This window comes from Episyrphus balteatus, chromosome 3 (genome assembly GCF_945859705.1).
Source record: "Episyrphus balteatus chromosome 3, idEpiBalt1.1, whole genome shotgun sequence".
In the NCBI taxonomy this organism is placed as follows: domain Eukaryota; kingdom Metazoa; phylum Arthropoda; class Insecta; order Diptera; family Syrphidae; genus Episyrphus; species Episyrphus balteatus.
The window spans coordinates 4,077,024-4,104,042 of NC_079136.1; the positions used below are offsets into that span (position 1 = coordinate 4,077,024).

A 27,019-nucleotide genomic window follows, 5' to 3' on the forward strand; every position below is an offset into this window, starting at 1 on the left:
TATCTATACAATTTCCAATTAAAATCAAATTCCCATTAGGAAATGCAACACAAGTTTCAAAAATAAAATAAACTACGTATACCTAAGTAAATTAATTACCGCATTTCTAGGTAAATTCGGCTGAGGTTTATTTACATTTGAATTTGAAATAGGTACATCACCAGAAATTAAGCGTTCAACTGATCTATTGGATATTAATGAAATTAATTAGAAAAACACATTTATTGAGAAAATTTCGATCATCGAATGAAAAAAAAAAATGAATAATGGAAGGAAGCACCAAATTATTGTAACTGATTTACGTATTTTTTTTCTTCGTAATTAAATCTACCAACTTATCGTGTTAATAACCTCGAGTGGTCAAATGCTTTTGTTTATTATTTTTTTGGTTTAATAATAAATAAAAGTAGTAAATTACAAAAAATATTCATTTGTTTTTGTTTGTAGTTTAAAATGTTAAGGTTAGTATATTGCAAATACAGCAGCTATAATAGAAACAATAAAAATTCAATTAACTTTTACAGACAGAGACTCACGAGTAAAGACTCATTTATTTTTTTCGTATTAAGAGGATAAAATTAAATGCACGACTTTGTGCTCCAAATGAAAAATGACAAACATTAATTTTTTTTAAATTATTGTGAAAAGGGTTTTAACAACTTAACTGTCCAATAAGTCCCATATGACTCAAAATATATGTTTTGTCACAAGCCTACAGAGTCCCATGTATCATATACAGGATGATTAAAAAAAAGGAATCGGAGTTTATGACAGCTAAGCAATTGTTTTTCTTTCAAGACACGTGTCTTTTTTTAATAGACGCTTTATTTTTTTTTGGACATTCTTCTTTTCTACAAAACCAAAACAAAAATACAAAAATTCAAAGTTCAAACACCCAATTAAAAAAAAAAAGAGCAAAATCAAGCATATTTAATTCACTTATATTTAAAAAAAATGCCTATGAATCATTTAAGGTATCAATTTAAGTCAAAGTATTATTTTAAGGTGAATAAGTCTTTATTTATGTATAAAATGTTCCCGAAACCCCTTCTGCATTAACATTAACATATTTCGAAAAAACTGTTTAATTATCTGCATAAAGGCGCCTATGACTCGTAACAATATAATGTGGGGCAGAATGTTAATGTCCTATTAAAATCTAAAATAAAATGCATTATTTTCGATGATTTTTAACCTTCGGCTGCATAAATAAGAAAATTTAGGGTAAGGGTTGAGCATGTGTGGTCTTAATTAGGTAGAAATACATAACTCTTGGTGGGGAAGTGAAAAAAAATATATCGTCAGTAATAAAATGCCAACAAAATACCTTCTTCAGAATATTTGATTCAACCTTGATGCCTACATCAAGAATTCGATCTTCAAAATGTAGTTTGATTGCTATTGCTAGGCTTATGCCAAAAAGGAAGAAAGAATTCAAGACAAATAAAAGGTACCTTCTCGTACTCCATGATATTATAGAGCTTCGATATCCTACAATCTATCTAGCAATTAATACCGTATCTAAAGCAAACTTAAAAAGTTCCATTTTTTTATCTAGGCAAATTCTAGAAACACTTGAACGATAATAGTAAAAAGTGTGAACGAGTAATTTGTTATATTTATCTTGTTGCCGCACCAAATTTGGAAATACTTATCATAGAATTAATAACAAAATTGCAATAAAATAGAAACCGTAACTGGGTTCACCAATATTTACCAATATTAACCTTGAAAATAAAAAAAATTGGTATATACTTTTATCCAATACAAACTTAGAATATCTAATCAAATTAGTTATAAAAAAAAAAATTTGCAACTACGCCGAATTAAATCTATCAAAATAAAGATGCAATCATTTCCTGACAGAAAACAAAAGAATCTAAACTAAATCAACACAAGTTATGCGTTATCGTGTTGTTGTCGAAAAATTACAAAATTTTTTGCGTGTTGGGTTTTCGTTTTTTATTCATTATTTTTGAGTAAAATTAAGAGAATATGGAAAAACAGAAAATGATTTTTAAGTACTGAAAATGTTCAAAATTTATTAAATTAAACTTATTGAAATAGATGCGTTTCAATTTCAAAGTCACGTACAGAAAAAATTGCTTTGTTACTGTTTATGTTTTCAGACAGACTTGTTTTAGTGCAGGTGTATGTCCAAACCAATATCGATGTCAAAGTTGAAAAAGTTGATTTTATGCAATGTATTTTTTTTATACATCATTGATATCCTCTCAATAACTTTTTAACAGCTGAAAACACTGAAATAGGTTAAAAAATAACGACGCTAAATTTTTGTAATCGCTGAAGGTAAAAAAATATTGTTATTTTTCTAGTCCCGCTCACCCCTACTCAAAAAATATTATTTTTTTTTTTTCCTAAAAAAATGATAAATATTTTTTAAAGTGATTGTCTCGGATCATTCCATTCAGCATGATTATAATATAAGTCTTTAAAATATTGTTTAAAATTGCATGAACCTAATTTTTTTTAGCTTGATCAACCATTAGTTGTTAAAAAAAAAAAAAACAATAAAAAATACACAAAAGATCACGAATACGCCACAGTGCACGTGGACAGCGTGGAAGTAATGTGTAGCCCAGACATGTCAAACATGGGGCCCACAGCGAATAACTTTGCGGCCCTCGACATTTTTGATAATTTTGACTTAAAAGACAAATTTTAGGGGTTGGGGTCGAAATTCTGTATGTTGCGAAATTCTGTATTCAAAATACTGTATGCCAAAATACTGTATGTCAAAATTCTGTATGTGCAAAATGCTGTACGAACAAAATTCTGAAAGTCAAAATTCTGTACAGCAAAATTCTGGTTGGTCAAAATACTGTATTTCAAAATTCTGTACATCAAAATTCTGTAAATCAAAATTCTGTAAAAATGCTGTAAAAAAATATCGTTTTGATAATGTAATTTTTACAGAATTTTGATATACAGTATTTTGCCGTACAGAATTTTACAAAACAGAATTTTGCATGTCAGTATTTTGTTCATACAGTATTTTGACGTACAGAATTTTGTATTTACAGTATAATGACGTACAGAATTATGGTATTACAGTATTTTGACCCCACAGAATTTTGTCGTACAGAATTTTGACAAGCAGAATTATGACCCGCTCCCAAATTTTAGCTCGGTTCAACTTTTTCGACAGTTTTTATTGGAGCTAAAATGAATCTTATTGAGCGCATTCACGAATGTAGTGACTACGTAGTCGAATATCAACAAGCTTTTGGAATGTGAATTTGCACTACAAAGGTAGTCAAACGTAAACTATCATATTTGACAGATTAAATCATGAAATAAAAAAATTTTGTGTTTTGAGTAGTTTAAATAACTTTTTTTATTTGTAATTCCTCAATTTCATAATTTATATTTAAATACTGCACAATTAATCATAATATGTATGCCTTTTTCATCAATTCCACAAAAAAATTTAAATTTAAATACAATAATTGTTTCCATCACACAGCTGACTGAGAAGTGTCAACTAACTTTGAAGCCGACATTTTTATACTACATCGGAGGGGAAATTTAAACTCATATTTTAGTTGCATTCAGCCAATCAGAACGAGTTGACTACATAGAGTCAATAGATTCGTGAATGCACCCATTTATGAGTTTGTTATGACCAATTAAAATTCGAAATGTTCTAAAATTTATCTCGATCTGCGTACCAGGATTAAGGTAGTAATTTATATTTTCTGTTTACCGCACATTCAACACATGGAATTTTTATGAAGTGGATATGACCGAATTTTATAAGTCTTTTTAAGTCAGATTTGTGACAATTTAAAACTGCCATATAAAATCGTTTGCAAATTTCACACAACATTCCACTTCGAGCAGTTTTTATTTTTATTATTAGAAGAAATAAGATCCAGCCTAACTTACACCTTGGTCAGGTATCAAGAAGAAAACATTAATATTACAATTATTCTTCTTATTTTTATAAATCTGTTTTATAAAAATTGTAGTTTTTTTTCGGCCAGCGGCCGATCAAAATTTAAATCTCGCTGTTTTTGCCCCTAGTAATCATTGAATTTGACATGCCTGGTGTAGCCTATGACCCAAAATAACCAAGTCGATATTAAAAAATTACACCTGCACTCAATAATTTAATAAATGCTTCATCTTCTTTGCCGTATTAATAAATAAACGAAAAAACAAAATCCTTTCAAATATGTAAGAATAAAAATTTTAAAATATATTCTTCATCCTCATAAATTCCTAAAATATTGCAAAATAAATTAATACAAAACAAATGCAAATAAAGAAAAAATAAATAGCATTTTGTTGTAGGTTTGCTTTTTTGTAACACAAAATTCCCTAGAGCTGCTTTGAAATCAGGAGAGCCAAATTAGTAAGAAACAGTTAAGAAACTTCTAAAACAAAAATAGTTCTATTATGTTTACTAGTGTAATTATCACACTCCGTCATTATTGAACTTTTTTAGAACTAAGTAAAAAACAATCTCGTAAAATATTATAAACATATAATTATGTACATGGAAGCGTTTCGGAATCCCGCTTTTTATAATCCCGTTTTTCGAAAATCCCGAAAAAAAAACGTTTTAAATCCCGTCTTCTAAAATTCCGATTTTCAAAATACCGTCTTCTGAAATTCCGTTTATTCACAATCCCGATCAATTATATTTCTCGCACTTTTAGATCCCGTCGAATCCCTCGTTTCTTTTTTTCAAAATACATGCATTAAACTAAATAAAAAATTCATGACAAATAGACAAAAAAAAAAAACAGTACATATTGAATTTTTGCGTTGTATATAGCCCGCAAAATATACCTACCTACAGTTGAACACATTATTACTTTTATAAAAACATGATTAAAACACCTTAAATTGAGTTCACAATAAAAAGAAATTTATTTAAATTATATTTCAAAATTGTCGAAGTTCAAATTTAATTAAATGAATTTTCTTTTTTATTGTGTACTCAATTTAAGGTGTTCTTATCAATTTATGTTATTATAAATCTATAGGAGTATCACGATTAAATTGTTCTTCATAAACTTTAAAGTTGATATTAGTTTGATTTAAGTTTACTATCGGCCCTATTCTGCTATTCGATTCACGTGAAAGTCTAAAATAAGAAGGGTTTAAATTAAAAATTAAACTTATCTAATTTTTTTTTCTTTAGAATTTCTAAAACAGACGAAAACAACGTTTTGCTTTCTAAAGTTAGAAGTTTTTCAAAGTCAGTTTGACGTTATAAAGGAAGAAATTCTTTCGATTCACCTGAATCGAATAGCAGAATATGGCTGTATGTCTTTTTATATATTTTTTTACGTGTTTTATTTGTTAGATGTAACAGTAAAATGCATTTACAAAAATCTCTCATTTTTAATTTATTTCAATTTTTTTACTATCCCGATTTTACAATCAAAACTAGTTGTTTTATTTTAAAAAATCGGGCGATTTTTTTAAATAAAACAACTAGTTTTGATTGTAAAATTGGTATAATAAAAATCGGGATTATAAAAATCAGGATTATAAGAAACGAGATTATGAAAAGTGGGATTATAAAAAACGGGATTTTAAAAGCGGGATTTTAAAAACGGAAATTTAAAAAGCGTAATATCGAACCCAACCCTATGTACATTAGACTGGGCCAAAAAAATAAAATATTTTTTTTTTGAAAGTTACTTCGAAAATCTTGTTCAGGATGATGAAAAAAAAATTTGGTGAAAATTTGAGCCGTTAAAAACAATTTTAAGAGGTCTATCATCGGTGTTTTTTATTTTTATACATGATATGATGTTTTACAACAGAACTGCTAGACGATCAAAGTAAAAAAAATTTCTGTTCATTTTTTCTTATATAAAATTAAATTTCCTACAAAAAAGATCTAATTGAAAATTTTCGTCAGACGAGCCGTATTCGAGTAATTAAGCTTTTTAAATCGAAGTGTTTTTTCAATTTGACTGTTTCACTTTGGAATTTTGTGATGAGCAAATAAGTGAATAGAAAAATAAAACCACGACAGATTCTTATAAGAAATTTAATTCTCTACTAAAAAAGTCTCTTAGTAATTTTCCCTAAATTGAGTTCTGAAGAAGTTATTCACGATTTAAATTGAGAAAAAATTAAAAAATCAATTTTCAATTTCAAAATTTTCTAATTCACTGAAAATTCAATATTTTCAAATTAGCAAGATGTTTTCTTGTAGGGACTTAAACGTTCTATAAAAAGTTCCTTGGCAGCAAATTAATTGCTTTAACCGTTAAGAAGATATTCGTATCAAAACCAATGCCCACTGATTTCAATAGTTTTCTTATGACAAGTATGCATTGCGATTTGAATACGATTATCTTCTAAACGGTTAAAGCAATTAATTTGCTGCCAAGGAACTTTTTATAGAACGTTTAAGTCCCTACAAGAAAACATCTTGCTAATTTGAAAATATTGAATTTTCAGTGAATTAGAAAATTTTGAAATTGAAAATTGGTTTTTGAATTTTTTTCTCGATTTAAATCGTGAATAACTTCTTTAGAACTCAATTTAGGGAAAATAATTACTACAAGACCTTTTTTGTAGAGAATTAAATTTCCTATAAGAATCTGTCGTGGTTTTATTTTTCTATTCACTTATTTGCTCATCACAAAATTCCAAAGTGAAACAGTCAAATTGAAAAAACACTTCGATTTAAAAAGCTTAATTACTCGAATACGGCTCGTCTGACGAAAATTTTCAATTAGATCTTTTTTGTAGGAAATTTAATTTTATATAAGAAAAAATGAACAGAAATTTTTTTTACTTTGATCGTCTAGCAGTTCTGTTGTAAAACATCATATCATGTATAAAAATAAAAAACACCGATGATAGACCTCTTAAAATTGTTTTTAACGGCTCAAATTTTCACCAAATTTTTTTTTCATCATCCTGAACAAGATTTTCGAAGTAACTTTCAAAAAAAAAATATTTTATTTTTTTGGCCCAGTCTAATGTACATATGTAGGTACTATAAAAAAATATAATTCAATATAATTGCTTAATTCGTAAAAATTAAGACATTTATTTCCTTCTCAGATGAGTATAATTTGTAAAAAAAAAAAATAATTAAAGTAAATTTTGTTTCTTTTGAATGAAAAAATTCAAATTCAAACATTCTTGTTGCATTTTTTTATTTAAGCTAAAATACACCCTTATAAATTTTGTTGTTTTTTTTTTTTCCTACACCAAGTTTGTTGAATGCACAGTGTACACAGGGCTGGTAGAAGTTGAACAAACAATAAAAATGTCTTCCAAACTTTATGGCTTCACAAAAATAGTTTTTTTTTTGCAAAATATTTTTGATTTCAGACTTTTTTATCAGCTACAAAAATGCATTGTAACCAAATATTTAAGAATGTCATGCTAAAATTATAAATTTTAAATGTGAATATTTTTTTTTTGGTTTTATGGTACTTAGGAATTATTGGCTCAGTGAAAAGTAATTATTGGCAAATTAAAAAAAGAAAGTATAATTTCTTTCTTGCATGGTAAAAATAAGTATCCATTAGACTTAGTTTCTATATTTTTTAACAATTATTTAAATTAAATATAATTCGTCAATTTTGTTGTTAAATCCCTAAAAGTCCATTTCCCCAAAAAAACACCTTCAAATCGATCTTATTCCACCTAAAATTCCTTTCTAAACATCTTGACAAAAAAGACTAAAAATTCACATTAACCGTTTCCTAATTTATTAATCGTTATCCCTATCGAAATTTATGTATGTAGGTATGTGTGTATATCAATTGATCACAAAAATAAAAACTAATAATACACAAAAAAAAAAAATAACATTTACATACGATACCTATGCACGACCGACGACGTGTTCCTTTATACCTATTGATAAGCCAATCGCAAAAAAATCGTTTAAACACATCACACGATTTTGATAACGATAGGGGACTGATTGTATTCGTGGTTCGTATGGTTCGCGGGGCACTTTTTTTTTGAAAAAGTATAAAACACAAAGCAAATCTAGTCAGTCAAGTTTTTTCTGCACTGACCGGCTTAATAGACACCTCAGTGCCTCTCAAGCCATCACACAAACGTTCTTTCACCCGACCGACACACCGGCTAAATAAGAAAAGAAATCAATTTTAGTGCGCGGCGAAACCTTCAGTGTTCTACACGTTATACAAAAGGTAGTCTATAAAAAAAGACTCAATAAAATTAATTTGAATTTTTTTTGCAATTTTTTTTTTAATGGATGTTAAGTTAAATTAAGTGAATTTTTTTGAAGTGCAATTTAAAAAAGTGCCCAGTGGATATACTAAAAGATTCATATTAAAAAAACATTAATACAAAAAATTTACTTTCTGTAATTTGATTTGATTAAATTTAATTAAAAGTGACAGATGACTGAAATTATTGAAAAAATTGTGACAATTTTGTGAAATACTTAAAAAATCCACTGAACACTTTTTGACTCCAAAATAATCATCATCCATAAAAATTAAAAAATATTCTAAAAAATAAAAATATTAATTAAAAAATTTAATTTGCAGAATCTGCAAATATGCCACCAAACGCTACTTCAGCAACACAACAAGAAAACATTCCCACAACATGTGCCGAAGCATCATCAACTGAGAATTTGAAGGCTGATGGAACCCCAGAAACTACTGGAGTTTTATTCGAATGCGATGCCGAAACTGTTGATGGTGGATTAGCCAAGGATATTGTTAGTTTGAAAAAAGCTGAAAAGCGAAAGCTTAAACTTGTATGGAGAAATATTTTGGCTTTTGGTTACTTGCATTTGGCTGCAGTTTATGGATTGTGGTTGATGTTGACATCAGCTAAATGGGCTACAATTGGATTTGGTAAGTTTTTCAAGGATTTGTTTTTTACTTTATAGACAAAAAGCGAATTTTAGAAGATTAGGTATTAAGAAAAAAAAAAGTGATACAAAAATGAGTTTCATAATATTTTGAAATGCAATATTACTTCAACTTTGTAACTAAAGCTAATATCAAATATTTTGCATGTCCGACCCAAAATAAGTGTACAAAAAAATCTTATTCTTCAAACACTAACACCATTGTTGTCCCTAAAACATTTTATAAGGACAAAATTAAGTGCAGCGTTAGCGCACTTGTGTTCTTGTGTATGATTTTTTATAAAATCAAATGGCGTTTAAAAAAAAGGAAATTTGGAGTTCTTCGAAGGTTTCCTTCAATAAATTGAGTGTATCTTGTTTCTGTTTCTGTGCTGCCAAGCACCATAAAACGCTTTTAAACAGAGAATATGAATCCTTACAAAAATTGTAAGCATTGGTCGTTTTTTTTGTTAGAATGGAATTATAACTATGTATTGTCCACTTTTTGAAAAAACTACTTTTGTAAATGATTTTGAAACCAAACCGAATTCGAAAATCTACAATTTTGAATTTTTTACAACAACAACAAGAATCTTTAAATCTATTTTACAAAACCACTAGAAAAAAAAAACAATTTTGACTAATTTTTTTGTGATTTTCGTCTTGAAGCTTTTGGTTATTTGGAAACACCATAACTTTTTGAAGTATTGAAATAGTTGAAAATGGTTAACCCCAAACTCTAGTTAGTAGTAACCTTTGCTATGATATTGCCATTTTTTATATGTTCTTCTAGTACTTTTTTTTTATAAAACTCCTTTAAAATGTGGAAGTAAGAAAGAAAGTCAAACATATATATAACTCGTAGAGCAAGGCCTAGTGAATAACAATACCCATAATACAAAAATGTTTTACGTCAATCCGCTGACTTTCATTTCAAGCAATTTCATAGAAATTTTAATACAAACGATAAATCATAGGGCTTTAATTCTTGCACAAGTTGCAGTTTACCATAATTTTGGAACCAATTTTTGTTTTGAATATAAATCAGAGGTACTAAAAAGTACTTGGTTATAGAAAGTGAAAAGCAAAATCATTTGTCCAGCATGTCTATTAAAAAAGGCTTCACCGTCAAACTACCGACCGATCGTATCGTATTTAGGTCCCATCTTTCCAAGGTTTTTTTCAAAAACGCCAATTATCTTGAGGAATGAAAGCTCCTTAATTACCGGCAGTACGGCCGACCAATAGAACGTCGTTGAGGAGAAAGTAAGTTTGTTGCACTTGATATTTCAAAAAGCATTTAATAGATTTTGGCATCAAGCTCTTCTTTCGAAAATGCGAACTTTTAGCGTCGAATTAGTCTCTTATTGGATCAGAATTTACCTTTCGAACCTTTCAATACAAGTCGTATTGGATAGATTTAAGTCTGAAAAAAGTGCTGGGTTCCGTTCTGTCTCCGACTCTGCTTCTCATTTTTGTAAATGATCTCCTGATTGAAGCTTCTAATCCACTAAACTATTTTTCTGATGATATCACCCTTATATTCGCACCCATATTCTTCGGTTTTAAATCTTGAACGGCTAAATATGACAAGCTCATTTATTTCTGATCTTGATAGCATTGGTTAATGGGGAATAAAAATTGCGTAGTATTTTATGCTTTAAAAACGCAATGCTGTTTTATTAAAGCCCATGGCACTTGCCTCGTTAAAACTCAAAAACATAAGACATTAAACACAAGACATGGTAATGACACTTCCTTTTGATTTTATATTTTTTTAAACAGATTTTTACATATTAATTGCTCATTAAACTCTTCATATTTTTGAACTATTATCAAAAATGTTGTCTTTGCACAGTTTAATTTTTTAAAATCCCATATTATTGCCCATTTTTTCTTATTTACCCTATACAAAATATTATAAGCAATAAGTCTGCCATTTTTATTTGCTTTAATCTACCCATAAACTTTATTTGCTAAAATTTACCCATAAACACGGCACGTTTTTTCTTGAAGTTCAACTTCAACAACTAAACAAACAAAAGGGTCTTTTGAAAAGTGGTTTTCTAAAGAAGAAAAAAAAAAGAAATAAACAACACCGGAAACTCCCCTCTAAATAACTTATAATAAGAAAGCGATCATAAATGATTTGCTGAAATATGCCTAGGGGCTTATTTTTTTGTTTAGAATTGTTGTTGTTTTATTCAAAGCATTTACAATAATTACATTGTACTGATTTGCACTTTGTTTATTTAAAAGCCACCAAAAAATCTTTTGCGACGTTGCTAAGTCGTAAAAAAACCCGCTTGGGGTCTAATCTAAATCAATAATAAAAATTTTTAAATTTAACAACGCACTTTAAATTGTTATCTTCAAATCAGACAAATTTGCTTATCAAAATTCCCTATAATATCACCACCTGTTATATTTTCAAGTACCAGTACTTACATTATTTTCCCTTATCAAAACTGGAAACACATTATTCGATCACAAATCAATTAATGTAGATTAACTTAACCGACGCAATTTTTAAAATCATAAAAATAAAAATGACATAAGTTCTAACCCATTATTTTTGTTTTCTTTTTTTTTTTGTCCAACAGTTGTTGTGCTTTACTTCATTTCTGTACTTGGAATCACAGCTGGTGCCCATCGTCTATGGGCCCATCGTTCATACAAAGCTAAATGGCCACTACGTTTGATTTTGATCATCTTCAACACAATTGCCTTCCAAGATGCCGCTTATCATTGGGCACGTGATCATCGTGTGCACCATAAATTCTCAGAAACTGATGCTGATCCACATAATGCTACTCGAGGATTCTTCTTCTCCCATGTCGGTTGGTTGTTGTGCAAGAAACATCCCGATGTTAAGGCTAAGGGAAAGGGACTTGATCTATCTGATTTGAAAGCTGATCCTATTCTAATGTTCCAAAAGAAGTAAGTTTAAATTGAAAAGATCCTTAAAAGAATGAAGCTTATCAACTTTTTCAATTTTTAGCCATTACATGAAACTCATGCCAGTCGCCTGCTTTATCCTGCCAACTTTGATCCCAATGTTCTTCTGGAATGAGAGTTTCCTCAACTCCTGGTTTGTTGCCACCATGTTCCGTTGGTGCATTTTGTTGAATGTCACATGGTGCGTGAACAGTGCAGCTCATGCTTTCGGCTACAAGTCTTATGATGCGTAAGTTCTCTCCTAAAACCCTTAAACTTTCCAACATTTTGACCTTTTATTCTTCTTTTTAGTTCAATCAATCCATCTGAAAATGTAGGAGTTGCAATCTTTGCTTTGGGCGAAGGATGGCACAACTATCATCATGTCTTCCCATGGGATTACAAAACAGCTGAATGGGGCAACTACTCCATGAATATTACCACTGCCTTTATTGATTTCTTTGCTAAAATCGGCTGGGCTTACGATTTGAAGACTGTTTCCAAGGAAGTTATTGAAAGGCGTGTCAAGAGAACTGGTGATGGATCACATCCAACATGGGGTTATGGTGATAAGGATATCACCAAGACCGAAGCTGAAGCTATTTTGATTAAAAATCAAAAACAAGAATAAGCTTAGAAATAAAATGTGAGACTTAACCAATTTACCCTGATGATATCGAACAATTTCAAAAAAAAATGCTTAGCTGCCACAACAAATCTTTCTCAAGACATCACGCTCGAGCAGGACAAATTGCGTTGGCACTTTGTTCAAAATTTATTTTAAGCATTGTTTTTGTTTCTGAGAAAAATAATATATAGTCATAATAATGTAGGTTTAAAAAAAAAACAAAGAAGATGATATTTATTTAAAAAAAAAAAAAAACAAAAAGAATAGGCTTAAGTGAGGTTACGAAGAAGGAAGTATTGAAAAAAAAACTTGTAATTATAAAATATAAAATATATTATATGCATGAATTTTTATTATAAATGAACTTTTATAAAACAAAACACAAAAAACATTTCTTTTTATTTATTTACTAACTCATTGGAGCAGTGTTTATGGGAATTTGTACTTGTTACAAAATAATAGCAGTCTACACTTAGAATGTTATTAATAAAAAACATTTTTTCAAGCTCATTCAATCTCTCATGACGATCAACCGGATAAATGTTTAAAGGTGGTAGAAAAATTAAAATTTAGTTTTTTATGGAGAAAAAAAAAGTTGTACATACGCCACAGTGAACCGTAAAAATTTATCTGGTGCTACTTTGACGCCAAAACAGTTAGGAAATTAGAAAGCGTTAATTTGATAATTTAAAATAGGTTCGAAAAAGTGCACAAAAAGCTGATGAAAATCATGCGAATTTGCGGTTCCTGCACGTCAAAACTAGTAGTTTAACAAAAAAAAAGGCCATCACAAAATAGGAAAGTTACTTTGGCTTAATTGTGCATTTAAATTTTGATAGTTCTTAGACGCCATTTTTCACCATGTCGCTACTAAAAAAAAAGACAAAAGATGGCAACGTTGCAATTCGGAAAGGGCATATCGATAGGTTTCGATTTTTAATTTCGATAGTTAATTGAAATTTTTTAAAAGCCCGTTTTCTTTTGAATTAAACAAAAAAACTAGTTAGTTTAGTTAATGCTTAAAATTGCAAGTAAAAACTCTCTGAAAGACGAGTTCGTCAAAACTTTTTGATTTATTTATAAATTTCTTTTTGTAGTTATATATATGCCACGAAACAGCTGCAATAAAGTTTGAAATCCGATTTTATTAGACCTAACCCCTTACCGCATTATTTTTTTTTTTTTTTTGTGAAAAAAATATATTTTTTTTTTTTTTTTTTTTTTTTGAGTAAAGTCTTAAAATTTTGGTTTTCCTGTTTGGATCATATTTGGCACATTGAGCAGGAAACGAAAAAAAATTAAATTAATTATACCTACGTAAAAACTACGCGCTGGAACTTTAAAAGTCTGAATAAAATAGATTAAAAGGCCTTTTAGAGCCAATTTATTGAGTCTCCGTTAAATATTAAATTTTATCGCTTTAGTTAACGGCGTCGTTAAACTAATAACGCCATTAAGTATGTATATTCCATTAAATGTTCATTTTATTCACTCTTCTTCAGTTGAATTCGTTATAGTTAATGAAAACTTTAAATTTAAAAATCAGTCAATATCACGAATGGAATTTAAAATAAAGTTTTAGAATTAATTCAAAACTTTCCTATATTTTTTGCTCAACATCCGTTCGAATAATTAGAGGTAGGTACTATTACCAATTACAATTACCAAACGTTGGTCTTATGATATTGGTTGAACACATTTTCACCATTCTATTTGTCCATATTTATCCCTGTTTTATTTATTTTTAATTGTCAATTGACACCAAATAGTCCAGTAATTTTAGGTTTTATCTGCGGAAAAATTCCTACTGGGCTGAATTTTGGTATACAGCTTAATAACGGCTTTGTTATGAAGATGTGAAAAATCGACATTGATATCGTGTCCGCGTTAAGAGTTATAGGGGTCAAAAGGTCACAAAAACTGGCCAACTTTCTAAAAAATATTCTGGTATAAGGAGAATATTTTTAAGAAAGATGGCCACCTAGGTTTCTATAGATTTATTTTATACCACAGGTGTTTAAAATTTTTCATAAAATACTTTTTTTACATTTTGCATCAAAAAACAGATTTCAAAATTTTTTTTACGAAAATGTGCAATAGCTATGAAATTTTTAAAGTGTTTATGTACTCATCCAATTATTGTAGAAAATTATAAAAAAAAGAAATAAATAAAATTCATTCATTCGTGGTTGTAGTGAACGAAAACATAAGATGATAAAATTTAAAATACACTGAACGAAAAAAAGTCCATATTTTATGAACTGGTTGCGATAGAACTTTTTTCTATCTGTTTTTAGAACAATCATAAGTGTAGCTATAAGCCGTTTTAGGGTTGTCCATTCTCTATTGCACACCCTGTATATTTTCAGACATATTCTAAACAAAAATTCCCAGGGAAATGGTTTCGGGAGAAGGGCCCCAATCGGAAAAATGGCGAAAATTTCCATTTTTTTTTTGGTTTCCCCATATTCTTAACAGTTGAGGAACGAAATTCAAGCTAAAAAAAATAATGAAATTTCAGGAACTTTTCAGTTAGGAGTTTTTTTTTCAGGAATAGGATTATGACGATTACAACTAAACTTCAACTTTTTGAATCGTTATACCTAAGAAACGGTGGGTCTTAGGAAAAAAAGTGTCATGACACTTTTGATATATAATAATCTGGTCTACAATTCTTGCATTGAAAATTTTTTGCTGAAAATCGTGAAAAACCAGTTTTTGTGACCTTTTGACCCCTATAACTCTTAACGCGGACACGATATCAATGTCGATTTTTTCACATCTTCATAACAAAGCCGTCATTAAGCTGTATACCAAAATTCAGCCCAGTAGGAATTTTTCCGCAGATTGGGCTTAAAAATGACTAAAATGACTGGGCTAAAAACTTTTTTTAATAAAATAATAAATGAAATGACATTTGACGCTAATGGAGAGTGAATAAATAGAAATTCTGTTTAAAACCTTCATTTGTGCTAAAAATCCCTCTTAAAAGGTCGAATTCGGCATTTTAACTAAAAGGTCTTTTAAATTTAATGCTCAATTAGTTAATGAAGTCAAACTTCAAAAAAATCCTTAAAAGAGACTGAATAAATTAATTTTGTTTTTAATTTTAAAATTCCCTTTTTTAATGACGATTTTAAATTTAATGGAGAGTCAATAAATTGGGCCTTAATCTGTTTTAAATTAAATTTATAACATGAAGAACGTTAAGGTAAAAAAACGGGTATACATAGATAATAAGAAAAAAAGCGAATTTGTTCCATGATGTCTCATATATGGACCAACAGGAAAGGAATGTTTCTGAACTGTGGCTCATATATGATCTATTCACTTAATGCCACTTTCAAATGACTAAAACTTGATAAAAGTTAAAAAAAATAATAATCACATTATATCCTTTATTGACATATTTCTTTAAAAGTTCTTACTCATTGTTTTATATTTTTTATTCAATTTTCAATTATGCTCTTTCCTGCCTATAACCCAGTTGGGTAACTTTACCGAACAACTATGCTCGCCCAAAGCATTATAGATGGCTCTTTAAAATGATATTTAGGGGACTTATATTACTTAATTCGAAAAGTATTAACAAAACTAAATTTTTTTTAAACTCTAAAGTAGGTATTAATGCTTTTTATAGTTTGGCTCTGTGCCACTGTGCGGTAAAAGGTTAATGTCATATCACTTTAAGGGCTCTGGACATAGCCGTATTTAGGGGGGTGGGGGGGGGGGGTAACAGGGTTTAACCCCCCCCCCCCCCGAAATTTTTTTTAGAAAATCAGAGTTTAAACAAATACAACCCTAATACAAATTTGTGTATGCCTATAATATATGCAGAACTTAATGGATTGCTTTTATATTTTAGTGATAAATCGAAAATCTCCATTAGGTAAAGTCCATTCCAATTTCGTAGCGGTTAAGTTTCAAAAAGATTTGAACAAAATAAAATATATGAAAAAAGTATTTTCTTTTTTTATAAGAAGTACCTATACTAATAGAGCAAGATCCCAGGGCCGCCAGACATTACTTATTTTCTCAAGAAAAAAATGTATGGAATTACGTAGTGCTAGGACATACTATTAGTGAATGGATACTGGCTATCTTGTGCCGACGGCCATTTTACCACTAACAGGTGCTAAAGGTACGAAAAATACGTAGTTAGATTTCTTATTTTCTCAAGGCTGATTTTTATATATGATACTCAGGGAACTAATACATTAATTTTTGTAAGCTGCCAGACCCGTCGGATGGGCCTAACACCTTGCCAGACACGCATAATAGGAATCAGGAAAGTTAGATTTTATTATATGGGGGTCTGGGAAAGAACTTATAAAATATTTTGACTTCAGGACTCGAAAGAGTATCAAGACACGCGTCGAAAACCACATTTTGCACAATCGCATCCAGAGTCATTTGGCCGCCATTTTGTTTTTTTAATAAAAATTGCAATTTTTCACATAACTCACGTATTTTTGAATCTACAGAAAAAAAATGTATTGCAAACTTGAAGATAATTTAATTTACTACAATATATGTTAAATTACTTTTTTCGATTATACCTTCGGTTTAAGAGTTAGGGTGGTTTTTTTTTGAAACCATATTTTCGTCATATCTCATTTATTTGAGCTTTTTTGAAAATTAACTTGAAGTAAAAGTTGTAGATCTTTTTATTACCTTCAATTATTACATTAACGGTTTTTCGATTTGACAGTCCGTTTTTGATCTGCAGGAAAAAAACTTCAAAAAGGTTCCAATTTTTTAATATAGGAAAAATGTTCTAGTACAGGGTAATTTGCATTAGATATAACAACAACCTAGGCGTGTAGGTTGCACTCAGACAAGAAAAAATCGTATAACTAACACTGCCAGACCCATTCCGACAGCCATTTTTTTTGCCAGACACCTTAAAGCTTTAAAAAAAAAAATTTTTTACTTTACTTATTTTCTCAAGCTTCATTTTTATACATGATACCCATGGAACTAATTCGTTATGAGTTTAAAGGTAGGTATATATTTTTAATAATGTAGTAATTACACGGTGTAACACTCAAAAAATACGCGGGCGGAGACCTATCAGGTTTTGTAGAGCTAGTCGCACTGAATACGAAACGGTATTTGAAAATCCCCTAACACCCCCAAAATCTGGAGTTACGGGCAAAAAACGGTTTTTTGGACCTTCACCCATTGAAAAAATTCTAGCTTCGACTATTTTTTACCCATTTTCGATTTTTTTACAGTTTCTGATAGAAGATAAATATACCTTTTTAACAATGTATAAAACATGTAACTCGGTTAAACCACTTAGAATTTATAAGATGTCAAAGTTCAAAAATTCAATTTTTTTTGTCATTTGTCCAACTTCGGCATCAATTTAAAGTATATGTTTTCAAAACAACATGCTATTTAAAAAATATATTCTAAAACTATATCTATTTTCCAATCGATCGAGGTATTTTTTATGAAAATCACTTCAAAATTGGCTTAGAAAAAAAAATTTTTCGATTTCAACCCAGATACAGAAATTCGAACTTTTAGGTATAGAACAAAAATGTTGTTTCGGCACGTAGTAAGATAAGTTGGGCGCCAGGATTTGATTAAAGGTTTTTGTAGAGGAGCTCAATACAAACATTTTTTTTATTTGGGAGGGGGGTCTATCTCCCCCCGTTTAGGTGGGCGGGGCATTTTTCTAAAAAAAATTATCAAAATAAAAAAAAATTATTAAAAAACAACGGCAACACTTACAGTAATAAATGATACCATTTCCAAAAGGCAAAATTGTGCATTTGGTTCTAATTTCTAAATCAATATAATATTACCAATAGTTTTTGAAATAATCGATTTCAAAGTTAAAAATAGGCGAAAAAAAATTTGTAAAAACTCATTTTATACTATTTTTGTCCAGACTGTGAATTTTAGTAAATAAATTACTTAGACAGAAAACTGCCTCAATTAATTTCTTATCGAACAGTGAAAACTATATGTTTCTATGTCTTCTAGTTTTTGAGAAAATTGAAAAATTATTTTATCAGATTTTTCTTTTTTCAAAATATTTTTTGTTTTTATTTGTTTTTATTTTTCAATTTTCTCAAAAACTAGAAGACATAGAAACATATAGTTTTCACTGTTCGATAAGAAATTAATTGAGGCAGTTTTCTGTCTAAGTAATTTATTTACTAAAATTCACAGTCTGGACAAAAATAGTATAAAATGAGTTTTTACAAATTTTTTTTCGCCTATTTTTAACTTTGAAATCGATTATTTCAAAAACTATTGGTAATATTATATTGATTTAGAAATTAGAACCAAATGCACAATTTTGCCTTTTGGAAATGGTATCATTTATTACTGTAAGTGTTGCCGTTGTTTTTTAATAATTTTTTTTTATTTTGATAATTTTTTTTAGAAAAATGCCCCTCCCACCTAAACGGGGGGAGATAGACCCCCCTCCCAAATAAAAAAAATGTTTGTATTGAGCTCCTCTACAAAAACCTTTAATCAAATCCTGGCGCCCAACTTATCTTACTACGTGCCGAAACAACATTTTTGTTCTATACCTAAAAGTTCGAATTTCTGTATCTGGGTTGAAATCGAAAAATTTTTTTTTCTAAGCCAATTTTGAAGTGATTTTCATAAAAAATACCTCGATCGATTGGAAAATAGATATAGTTTTAGAATATATTTTTTAAATAGCATGTTGTTTTGAAAACATATACTTTAAATTGATGCCGAAGTTGGACAAATGACAAAAAAAATTGAATTTTTGAACTTTGACATCTTATAAATTCTAAGTGGTTTAACCGAGTTACATGTTTTATACATTGTTAAAAAGGTATATTTATCTTCTATCAGAAACTGTAAAAAAATCGAAAATGGGTAAAAAATTGTCGAAGCTAGAATTTTTTCAATGGGTGAAGGTCCAAAAAACCGTTTTTTGCCCGTAACTCCAGATTTTGGGGGTGTTAGGGGATTTTCAAATACCGTTTCGTATTCAGTGCGACTAGCTCTACAAAACCTGATAGGTCTCCGCCCGCGTATATTTTAAAACCTCATTTTTGTAACACCGTGTTATTGGTATTATTAAGCGTAAACATTTTACTTCAATACTACGGAAGACCCATTAGATTTTATTGATAACAAATCTAGCGAGCATTTGTGCGTGTCTGGTAAGGTGTCAGGCCTATCCGATGGTCTGGCAGCTAACAAAATAATTTTATTGAATTAGTTCCCTGAGTATCATGTATAAAAATGAAGCTTGAGAAAATAAGTAAAGTTAAACTATTTTTTTCAAAGCTTTAAGGTGTCTGGCAAAAAAAATGGCTGTCGGAATGGGTCTGGCAGTGTTAGTTATACGATTTTTTCTTGTCTGAGTGCAACCTACACGCCTAGGTTGTTGTTATATCTAATGCAAATTACCCTGTACTAGAACATTTTTCCTATATTAAAAAATTGGAACCTTTTTGAAGTTTTTTTCCTGCAGATCAAAAACGGACTGTCAAATCGAAAAACCGTTAATGTAATAATTGAAGGTAATAAAAAGATCTACAACTTTTACTTCAAGTTAATTTTCAAAAAAGCTCAAATAAATGAGATATGACGAAAATATGGTTTCAAAAAAAAACCACCCTAACTCTTAAACCGAAGGTATAATCGAAAAAAGTAATTTAACATATATTGTAGTAAATTAAATTATCTTCAAGTTTGCAATACATTTTTTTTCTGTAGATTCAAAAATACGTGAGTTATGTGAAAAATTGCAATTTTTATTAAAAAAACAAAATGGCGGCCAAATGACTCTGGATGCGATTGTGCAAAATGTGGTTTTCGACGCGTGTCTTGATACTCTTTCGAGTCCTGAAGTCAAAATATTTTATAAGTTTTTTCCCAGACCCCCATATAATAAAATCTAACTTTCCTGATTCCTATTATGCGTGTCTGGCAAGGTGTTAGGCCCATCCGACGGGTCTGGCAGCTTACAAAAATTAATGTATTAGTTCCCTGAGTATCATATATAAAAATCAGCCTTGAGAAAATAAGAAATCTAACTACGTATTTTTCGTACCTTTAGCACCTGTTAGTGGTAAAATGGCCGTCGGCACAAGATAGCCAGTATCCATTCACTAATAGTATGTCCTAGCACTACGTAATTCCATACATTTTTTTCTTGAGAAAATAAGTAATGTCTGGCGGCCCTGGGATCTTGGACTATAATTTGAATGAAATTTTCAACCCTCTTATAATTGGGAACCATAAGTCGTACTTACACAAAAATGGATAAACATAAATTGATTGTCTCTTCTTTTTAAGTAGGTATAGAATTTGCTTTTGCTAAAAGAGCTCACTTTTGAAATAATCCGACGTAAACACAAAAAAATTTCATTTTTGGTTTTTCTTGGGAATGCCATTCTTAAAGTTGTATGTTAAATAATTTTTTTAGTCGAATTCAGATTCGTGCCCAACACCCCAGGGACTTGTTAAAGCTTGTGGTAACACAGCAAACTAGGCTGAATATGAACAAGAAACGAGAATGCAAAAAAAAATAGTTCCTTCAGCCTAAATATTAAAACTTTCATTTTTAAACGTTATAATATTGACAGTTTGGATTGAAATTTTTTTTGTAGATCACGAAAACTGATTATTTTTGTAAAAGTTAACAACATTTTTTGAAATATTTTACTGAACTTCGGAAAATGGGGGTAAAAAATTAGATTTTTCTAATTTAGACGTGATATACAATTTATTTAACAGGGACATTTAATTAAAAAAAAAAATTATTTGAGCTGAACAGATTTAAATATTAAGCCAAGGATATGGACAATAGAGGTGAAAAGACAAAATTTCAGCTGCTGAAGATTTATCCTGTTCTGGGTGCAGGCTAAATTTGTATCTTTAGAGAATACATTTTTGATCAAAGAGGTTTTGTGTATTTTTGCTAATAAAGCCTAGAACGCAGCTGAAGCTGAAGCGGAACGAACAATGTTTAAGTCTCCAAAATCGACAACGCAAATGCTAACGAAAAAATATCATCGAGTATTCTGTCAAAGTCAAAATAAAAAAATCCAAATTAAAAATTAAAATTAAAAACCTAGAAAAATTAACAGAAAATAATTTTTAACACAAAAAAATGAATTAAAAGTGAAAAAACTGCTTTTGGAATCAAGAAAAATGCACAGGACAGTAAAAAGTAAGTAACAAATGAGTGAACACTCTCCAAATTTTCACTTAAACTGCGAACTGAAAAACGAAAAGCAAAACGAAATTTTTCGTTCAAGATGTATGGAAAATTTCGATTTCCTTCAGCTACGTACATATACCTACTAGGCTTTAGTGTTCAAAACTTTTAATAAACAAAGAAATTTGTAAAAAAAATAATACAAGAATGTTAACTAAACATAAAATTCAAAGCACAACGCGTTTTGGGAGTTTGAAAATTGTAAAGACTAAAGCCTAGTACGCAGCTGAAGCGAAACGAAATTTTTCATACAAAATTTGGTTAGTGAAATCTTGAACGACAAAAAGACAAGATCATCAATTTTTTCTAAACATTTTTTACAAACCATCAGTGAGAGAAAAGTCCATTTGTCATTTAACTGCTGTTTAAACCATTGATTGTATCTATGTGCAGTATTTTTTTTATATGATATTTTACTATACAGTTTTTTTATAAGGCTCAGGAAGGCTTCTAAAATTTTTTTTTGCTCGCTTACGCTCGCATCTACACAAAGTTTTGCTCGGTCTGAGCTAACCCCTCCCGAAGTGAAATCCTAGCTACGGCTATGGCTCTGGACACACACAAATTTTTTACTAAACTTTGAACATTTTACCCCTTGCAAAATAGGATCGTAAATTTTGAATTAATAATGTCAATCGACTTGCCTTTAACCAAAAATAACGTTCTGTTTGCTAACGTATGCCGTCATCCCAATGGCTGCGCTCGTTTAATTTGTCACGTAATTGTCTTTCGTACACTTGAGGTTTCGTGCACGGATGCGACGATTTGGCCCCAAAATTTCGTAGTTTTTACACAAATTTGCTTATTAGCAAAAAAAAGCGCAATATTTAAACAATATGTTAAGCTTCAAAAGATAAGAGTACAGTTTTTACAACTTTTGTGCAATCTTTGTTGGTTTGTAACAAAAATGTCACACTCAAAATTGGCCAAGTTAACACTTTGAATGATTTTGGTGTTGTAGAAGAATTGGTGGAATTTTGAATCGAAAATAATAATTAAATCTATACCCATTCGTACATACATAATACATTCTTGATTAAAATATATCCATTTGTTTTATCTTTAAAATTTATCAAGAATTTTTAACATCTTTTATATTGAAAACGCAAAAAAAAATCTCCTAAAAGTATACAGTTCAAAAGTGTCAGGTGTAATCATGAGAACGAAGTACATTTAATCAGTTATCAAAGCGCAATTAGTAATAAAATAAATATAGGTATATATTAAAAAAAAAAACAATAACCTGTGTTATAAAACTGCCTCTATTAGAATTTATCATGATCGCGCGACTCTAATAATTTATGTTTCAATCATGTTGATTCTGATAACCCGCGAGTGCAAAATATTGTTATCAATCAAATTTTTTTTTTATTTAAAGATTGCGGCTGAATGGGATGATTCTGTGTGATTTTCCTATAGGTGACCCAGGTTTGTTTTTTTTTTGTTTTGTTATACAATTCTCATAAAATATCTCCTCATCATCTGAAGTTTCAATTATCACGAATGAACCAGCTGAATATGAGCTGATGTGAACTCGGATTCCCGTGCACTTTTGATGATACACTTCCAACCTGTTTAATATCATCCAATCATTAGGGTTTCCAATTGTATCAAATCTTTGCTTTCTGATACTAAATTGTAAATTGTTTTCTTTATGAGGGTTGATTTGATAGTTTGGTTAATGAAATTAGGGTAATTAATTTATTAAAACTTAACAATCGGGTCTACTATTATATAGGTAACACCACCTTCAATGTGTATAATAATTTTAAAAATATATCACTTTTCACACCCAGGAATCGAAATTCGAATCTGCTCGCTGTTAGTCCACCACTCTACCCATTCAAGCATCTTAGAATCTTCATTAACTAAATCAAAAACTTTATTACTTCAAATAGCAAAAGTCCGAGCTAGATTATTCAATTTCAAAATTAAAAAAGAAATAAAAAACTTGATAATTTCTGTAAAGCCTCTATAAGTTCATTAACCAAAGCTTATCCGAAAAACAAGCTTTCTTTGGTTAAGTTTCTATAACTTCCGTAGCTTCTGTTAATTGAAGTTTCGCAGGCAATAAATTTTAAAGAGTCTGTGTAGGGTTTGCTTCAGAATTAAATAGCTTATAGAAGTTCGAATAACAACAAAAGAATGAAAAACATTTGAATTTGAAAACAAAGCCCAAAAAATTAAAAATTAGTGAAACATCTTTGTGCTATTTCTTTAATTTTTTTTTTAATTGTAACATCTTTGAAGAAAAAAGTCAAGTTAGCCTTGTTCCATTGGAGGTCGTAGTTTACTCGTGAGTAGAGATCTAGTACAACAACTACAAATTCTTATCTAAGACTTAGTAGTACAGGGACGGGTGTTTAAAGAAATAAGTGAGGAATTTTTTAAAGCATTGTGAGTTACACAAACACAAATGTATTGAAACAGGGTCGGACGCCGGAGTAAAGATTGATCACTCCTTGCGAGGCCCAGCAAAAGGTTCCTGAATTGCAATTTAGAAGGAGTCCACTTTAACAAAAGATTCTCATTTTGACACGACTGACTTATTTAAATGCAAAATGAATATCAAAGAATAGGTTAATTGTGAAAAAATTATTCTAAGCAAATTTAAAAAAAAAACCTAAATAGTGGTTTACAGCGTCTTACCTTTAGAAAAAAATAAATACGCCCATTTTTCTCTAATTTGACAGTTCTGGCTCTACTTATATATACATTCATCCTGCATGTGTATACATACCATGGTATTAAAAGACAAGGTATGATCATTAGAGCCGCCATCTTACAAAATGGGGTAATAAGGTTTTGACGTTTAATTTTTTTTCAAAGTAAAAAGCAACAACAATTTCCTAGACAAATTTGTTTACAACAACAATTTCAATGGGCAGCTGTCAAAACCTTAAGTAGCCATTTTTAAGTTTTGACAGTTCTCGATACTGAGATTTTTCTAATGATCATACCTTCTCTTTTTATACCATGTATACATACAACGCACATTTATACACAGTAGAAAGACAGTTCCATTGAATAAGAAGTACAGGAAAGGAGTAGTGTATAATCACACCTATAGAGTTGGTGAGTGAAGATTTTTACAAAAAAATAAATGGAAAAGGTCAACCTTTAACCGTTTTCGCTGAAAATAAATCAAAAATGGTCAATTCAAAGGAAAATGTCGAATATGTCAAGAATGTCTTTATATTGCAAAAATAAAGTTCTTTAGACCCAAGATTATATTTCTTTTCGTTTCAGCTCCCAGAAGCGTTTTCGCTTCAAACGGCTATATCTCGGAATTTTGAAAAAAAAAAAAACCTACATTTGGGTACAACTCCCATCCCTGTAGGTGCACGCGTTCTCAAACCGGGAGAACTTAAAGGTAAAAAAAAAGTTAAGCCCGATTCTGAAAAAATAGGCATGATGTGGCGGTTTAACATGAAAGATGATTTTTTAAAAATCTGACAATGTGCAAAGCGTAGGCTCATGACACAAGCTATCATTTGTCATCATACCCAATTGCTCTCAAGCCTATACCTATCCAATCAAAATTTTACAAGATTAAATAACACCCATTTTCGCTTAACTCATTTAGATCTGACCCATGAGAAAAATGTTAATCTCTTGTTTGTATTTCCATAATTCCATATCGTTCCTCGCAATTGTTGCCAACCCAAAAATCACATGTCATAGCTTAACATAACTTTAGAATTCGTAACTCTAGTTTTTCGTAACTTCGGTTTCGCGTAACTTTGAAGGCTTGGCCACACCGGAGGGTATGCGGTAGAGGTACGGGTAGCGGCAACGATATTTGTATGAAAAAAATTCCACATCTGAACGTCAGTTTGGAATTTTTTTCATACAAGTACCGTTACCTCTACCCGTACCGCTACCGCATACCCTCCGGTGTGGCCAAGCCTTGAAGCTCGTAACTCTGTCGCCCGTAACTCTGGCATTCGTAACTTCGTCGGTTTCCCACCAACAAGACATTTCATTTATTGTATAGCAATTTCATAAATTCATATTGGCGATTGGTAAATTTGAAATGCGCTACCGGTGTTCAAAACAAAAACTGAAATTAACAGGACGGAAGGAGATAGCATCCGACATTTTACTTTTTTTTGTTGGGACTTTTGTCATGGACGCCGTATTTTCAACTTTTGAACTAATTTAAACATTTTTTTTTACATTTTGTATTTCTAAAAATGGCGTCCATGTCAAAACTCCTAGCAAAAAAAAAAGGAAAATGTCGGATGCTAGCTCCTTCCGTCCTGTTAATTTTAGTTTTTGTTTCGACCACCGGTAGCGCATTTCAACTTTGCCAATCGCCAATACAATGCTTCATTTTGTACGGATAAATAATGCTGGATTTACATACGTCTGCATTTCCAGATCTGCATTGAAAGGAGACACACAGTATTTAAGAACCACAGATAGAGAGAGTAGATGAAAATGCAGACATCTTCATCTTCACAAATGTAGATTATAGGAAGATTATGGCGAAGACGAACATACGTACGGATTTCAGTTATTATATCTATCCCCTTTTACTTTTCTGCATGCAGACGTATGTAAATCCAGAATAAAACATTCTACTCAAACAAAAAGTTCTCCAAAAAACACTTTTACAAATGTATCTTTTGGTAGTAAAACCGCAGCAGACAGCACTGTACTTATGTGACTAAATTTTCTTTTTTTTAATTCTTTTTTTTCCCCCAGTATTCGCACTCAACCACAATGGAATGGAAAATGAAATAGAAAGAAACGCACAAAAGGAGCTAAGTAAATTACTGCATCTCCAATTCCACGACATTTCATGTTTACATTTTTATTTTGAGTGCATCTGGGTTCAGGATTTGCATGCATTTTGCAATTTTGTTTGTTTGAAATTATTTAATTTGTTTTATATCCTTGCAGGACGAATTCAAACGACAAGCATTTCTCTCATCAAAATCGAAAATCAACTTAAAATATAGCAAAAAAAACTACTTGTTTATTTAATTAGTTTGTTAAATTACATTCACAGAGAAAAATAAGTCGTTTTTATCTTTTTTTTTTTTAGTGTGCCTCTCCGCTCTCCTCTTCACCATAGTAATATTTACCGTAATTTTTATATTTTTTGATCCCGTTTGGAATGAAAACGTCTGTTGTGCTCACTTGTTTTTATTTATGGATTTAAAAAAAGTCGTCTCGGCGGCGGTCTACAGATTCTCAATACAACGTGCTGGAAATTGCTAATCAAATCTCATTATCTTACTATCAAATTATTTATAAGTGCATTGAAAAAGTTGTACCCTCTTCTTGTTTAAAAGTAGATTGAAGCTTGGTTGTCACTTCATTCAAAAGTTGGAAAAGGTGAGTAACTTCAGCAATCTTTAATATAATTAAA

General features: G+C 30.1%; 2 protein-coding genes across 2 annotated transcripts in view; both read left to right on the top strand.

Moving 5' to 3' along the window:
* Positions 1-7,996: 7,996 nt before the first annotated feature.
* Positions 7,997-12,790, top strand: LOC129917167 (acyl-CoA Delta-9 desaturase-like). The gene is made up of 5 exons (XM_055997553.1): positions 7,997-8,171; positions 8,535-8,849; positions 11,449-11,785; positions 11,847-12,032; positions 12,095-12,790. Exons 2-5 carry the CDS (start codon positions 8,546-8,548, stop codon positions 12,411-12,413), a joined length of 1,146 nt encoding a protein of 381 aa, XP_055853528.1. The 5' UTR covers positions 7,997-8,171; positions 8,535-8,545; the 3' UTR covers positions 12,414-12,790.
* A 14,105-nt stretch (positions 12,791-26,895) lies between these two features.
* Positions 26,896-27,019, top strand: part of LOC129917166 (acyl-CoA Delta-9 desaturase-like) — a 70,558-nt gene continuing 70,434 nt past the window's right edge. The window contains exon 1 of the mRNA XM_055997552.1: positions 26,896-26,985. The gene's annotated coding sequence lies outside the window, so the exon portion shown is untranslated. The remainder of the gene's footprint in view (positions 26,986-27,019) is intronic.

Excerpts from the sequence above, each read along its gene's own strand:
- LOC129917167 (XM_055997553.1), top strand. The coding sequence starts at position 8,546 with ATGCCACCAAACGCTACTTCAGCAACACAACAAGAAAACATTCCCACA. Across the intron at positions 8,850-11,448 it reads ATGGGCTACAATTGGATTTG|TTGTTGTGCTTTACTTCATT; the intron begins GTAAGTTTTTCA and ends TTTGTCCAACAG. Across the intron at positions 11,786-11,846 it reads ATTCTAATGTTCCAAAAGAA|CCATTACATGAAACTCATGC; the intron begins GTAAGTTTAAAT and ends TTCAATTTTTAG.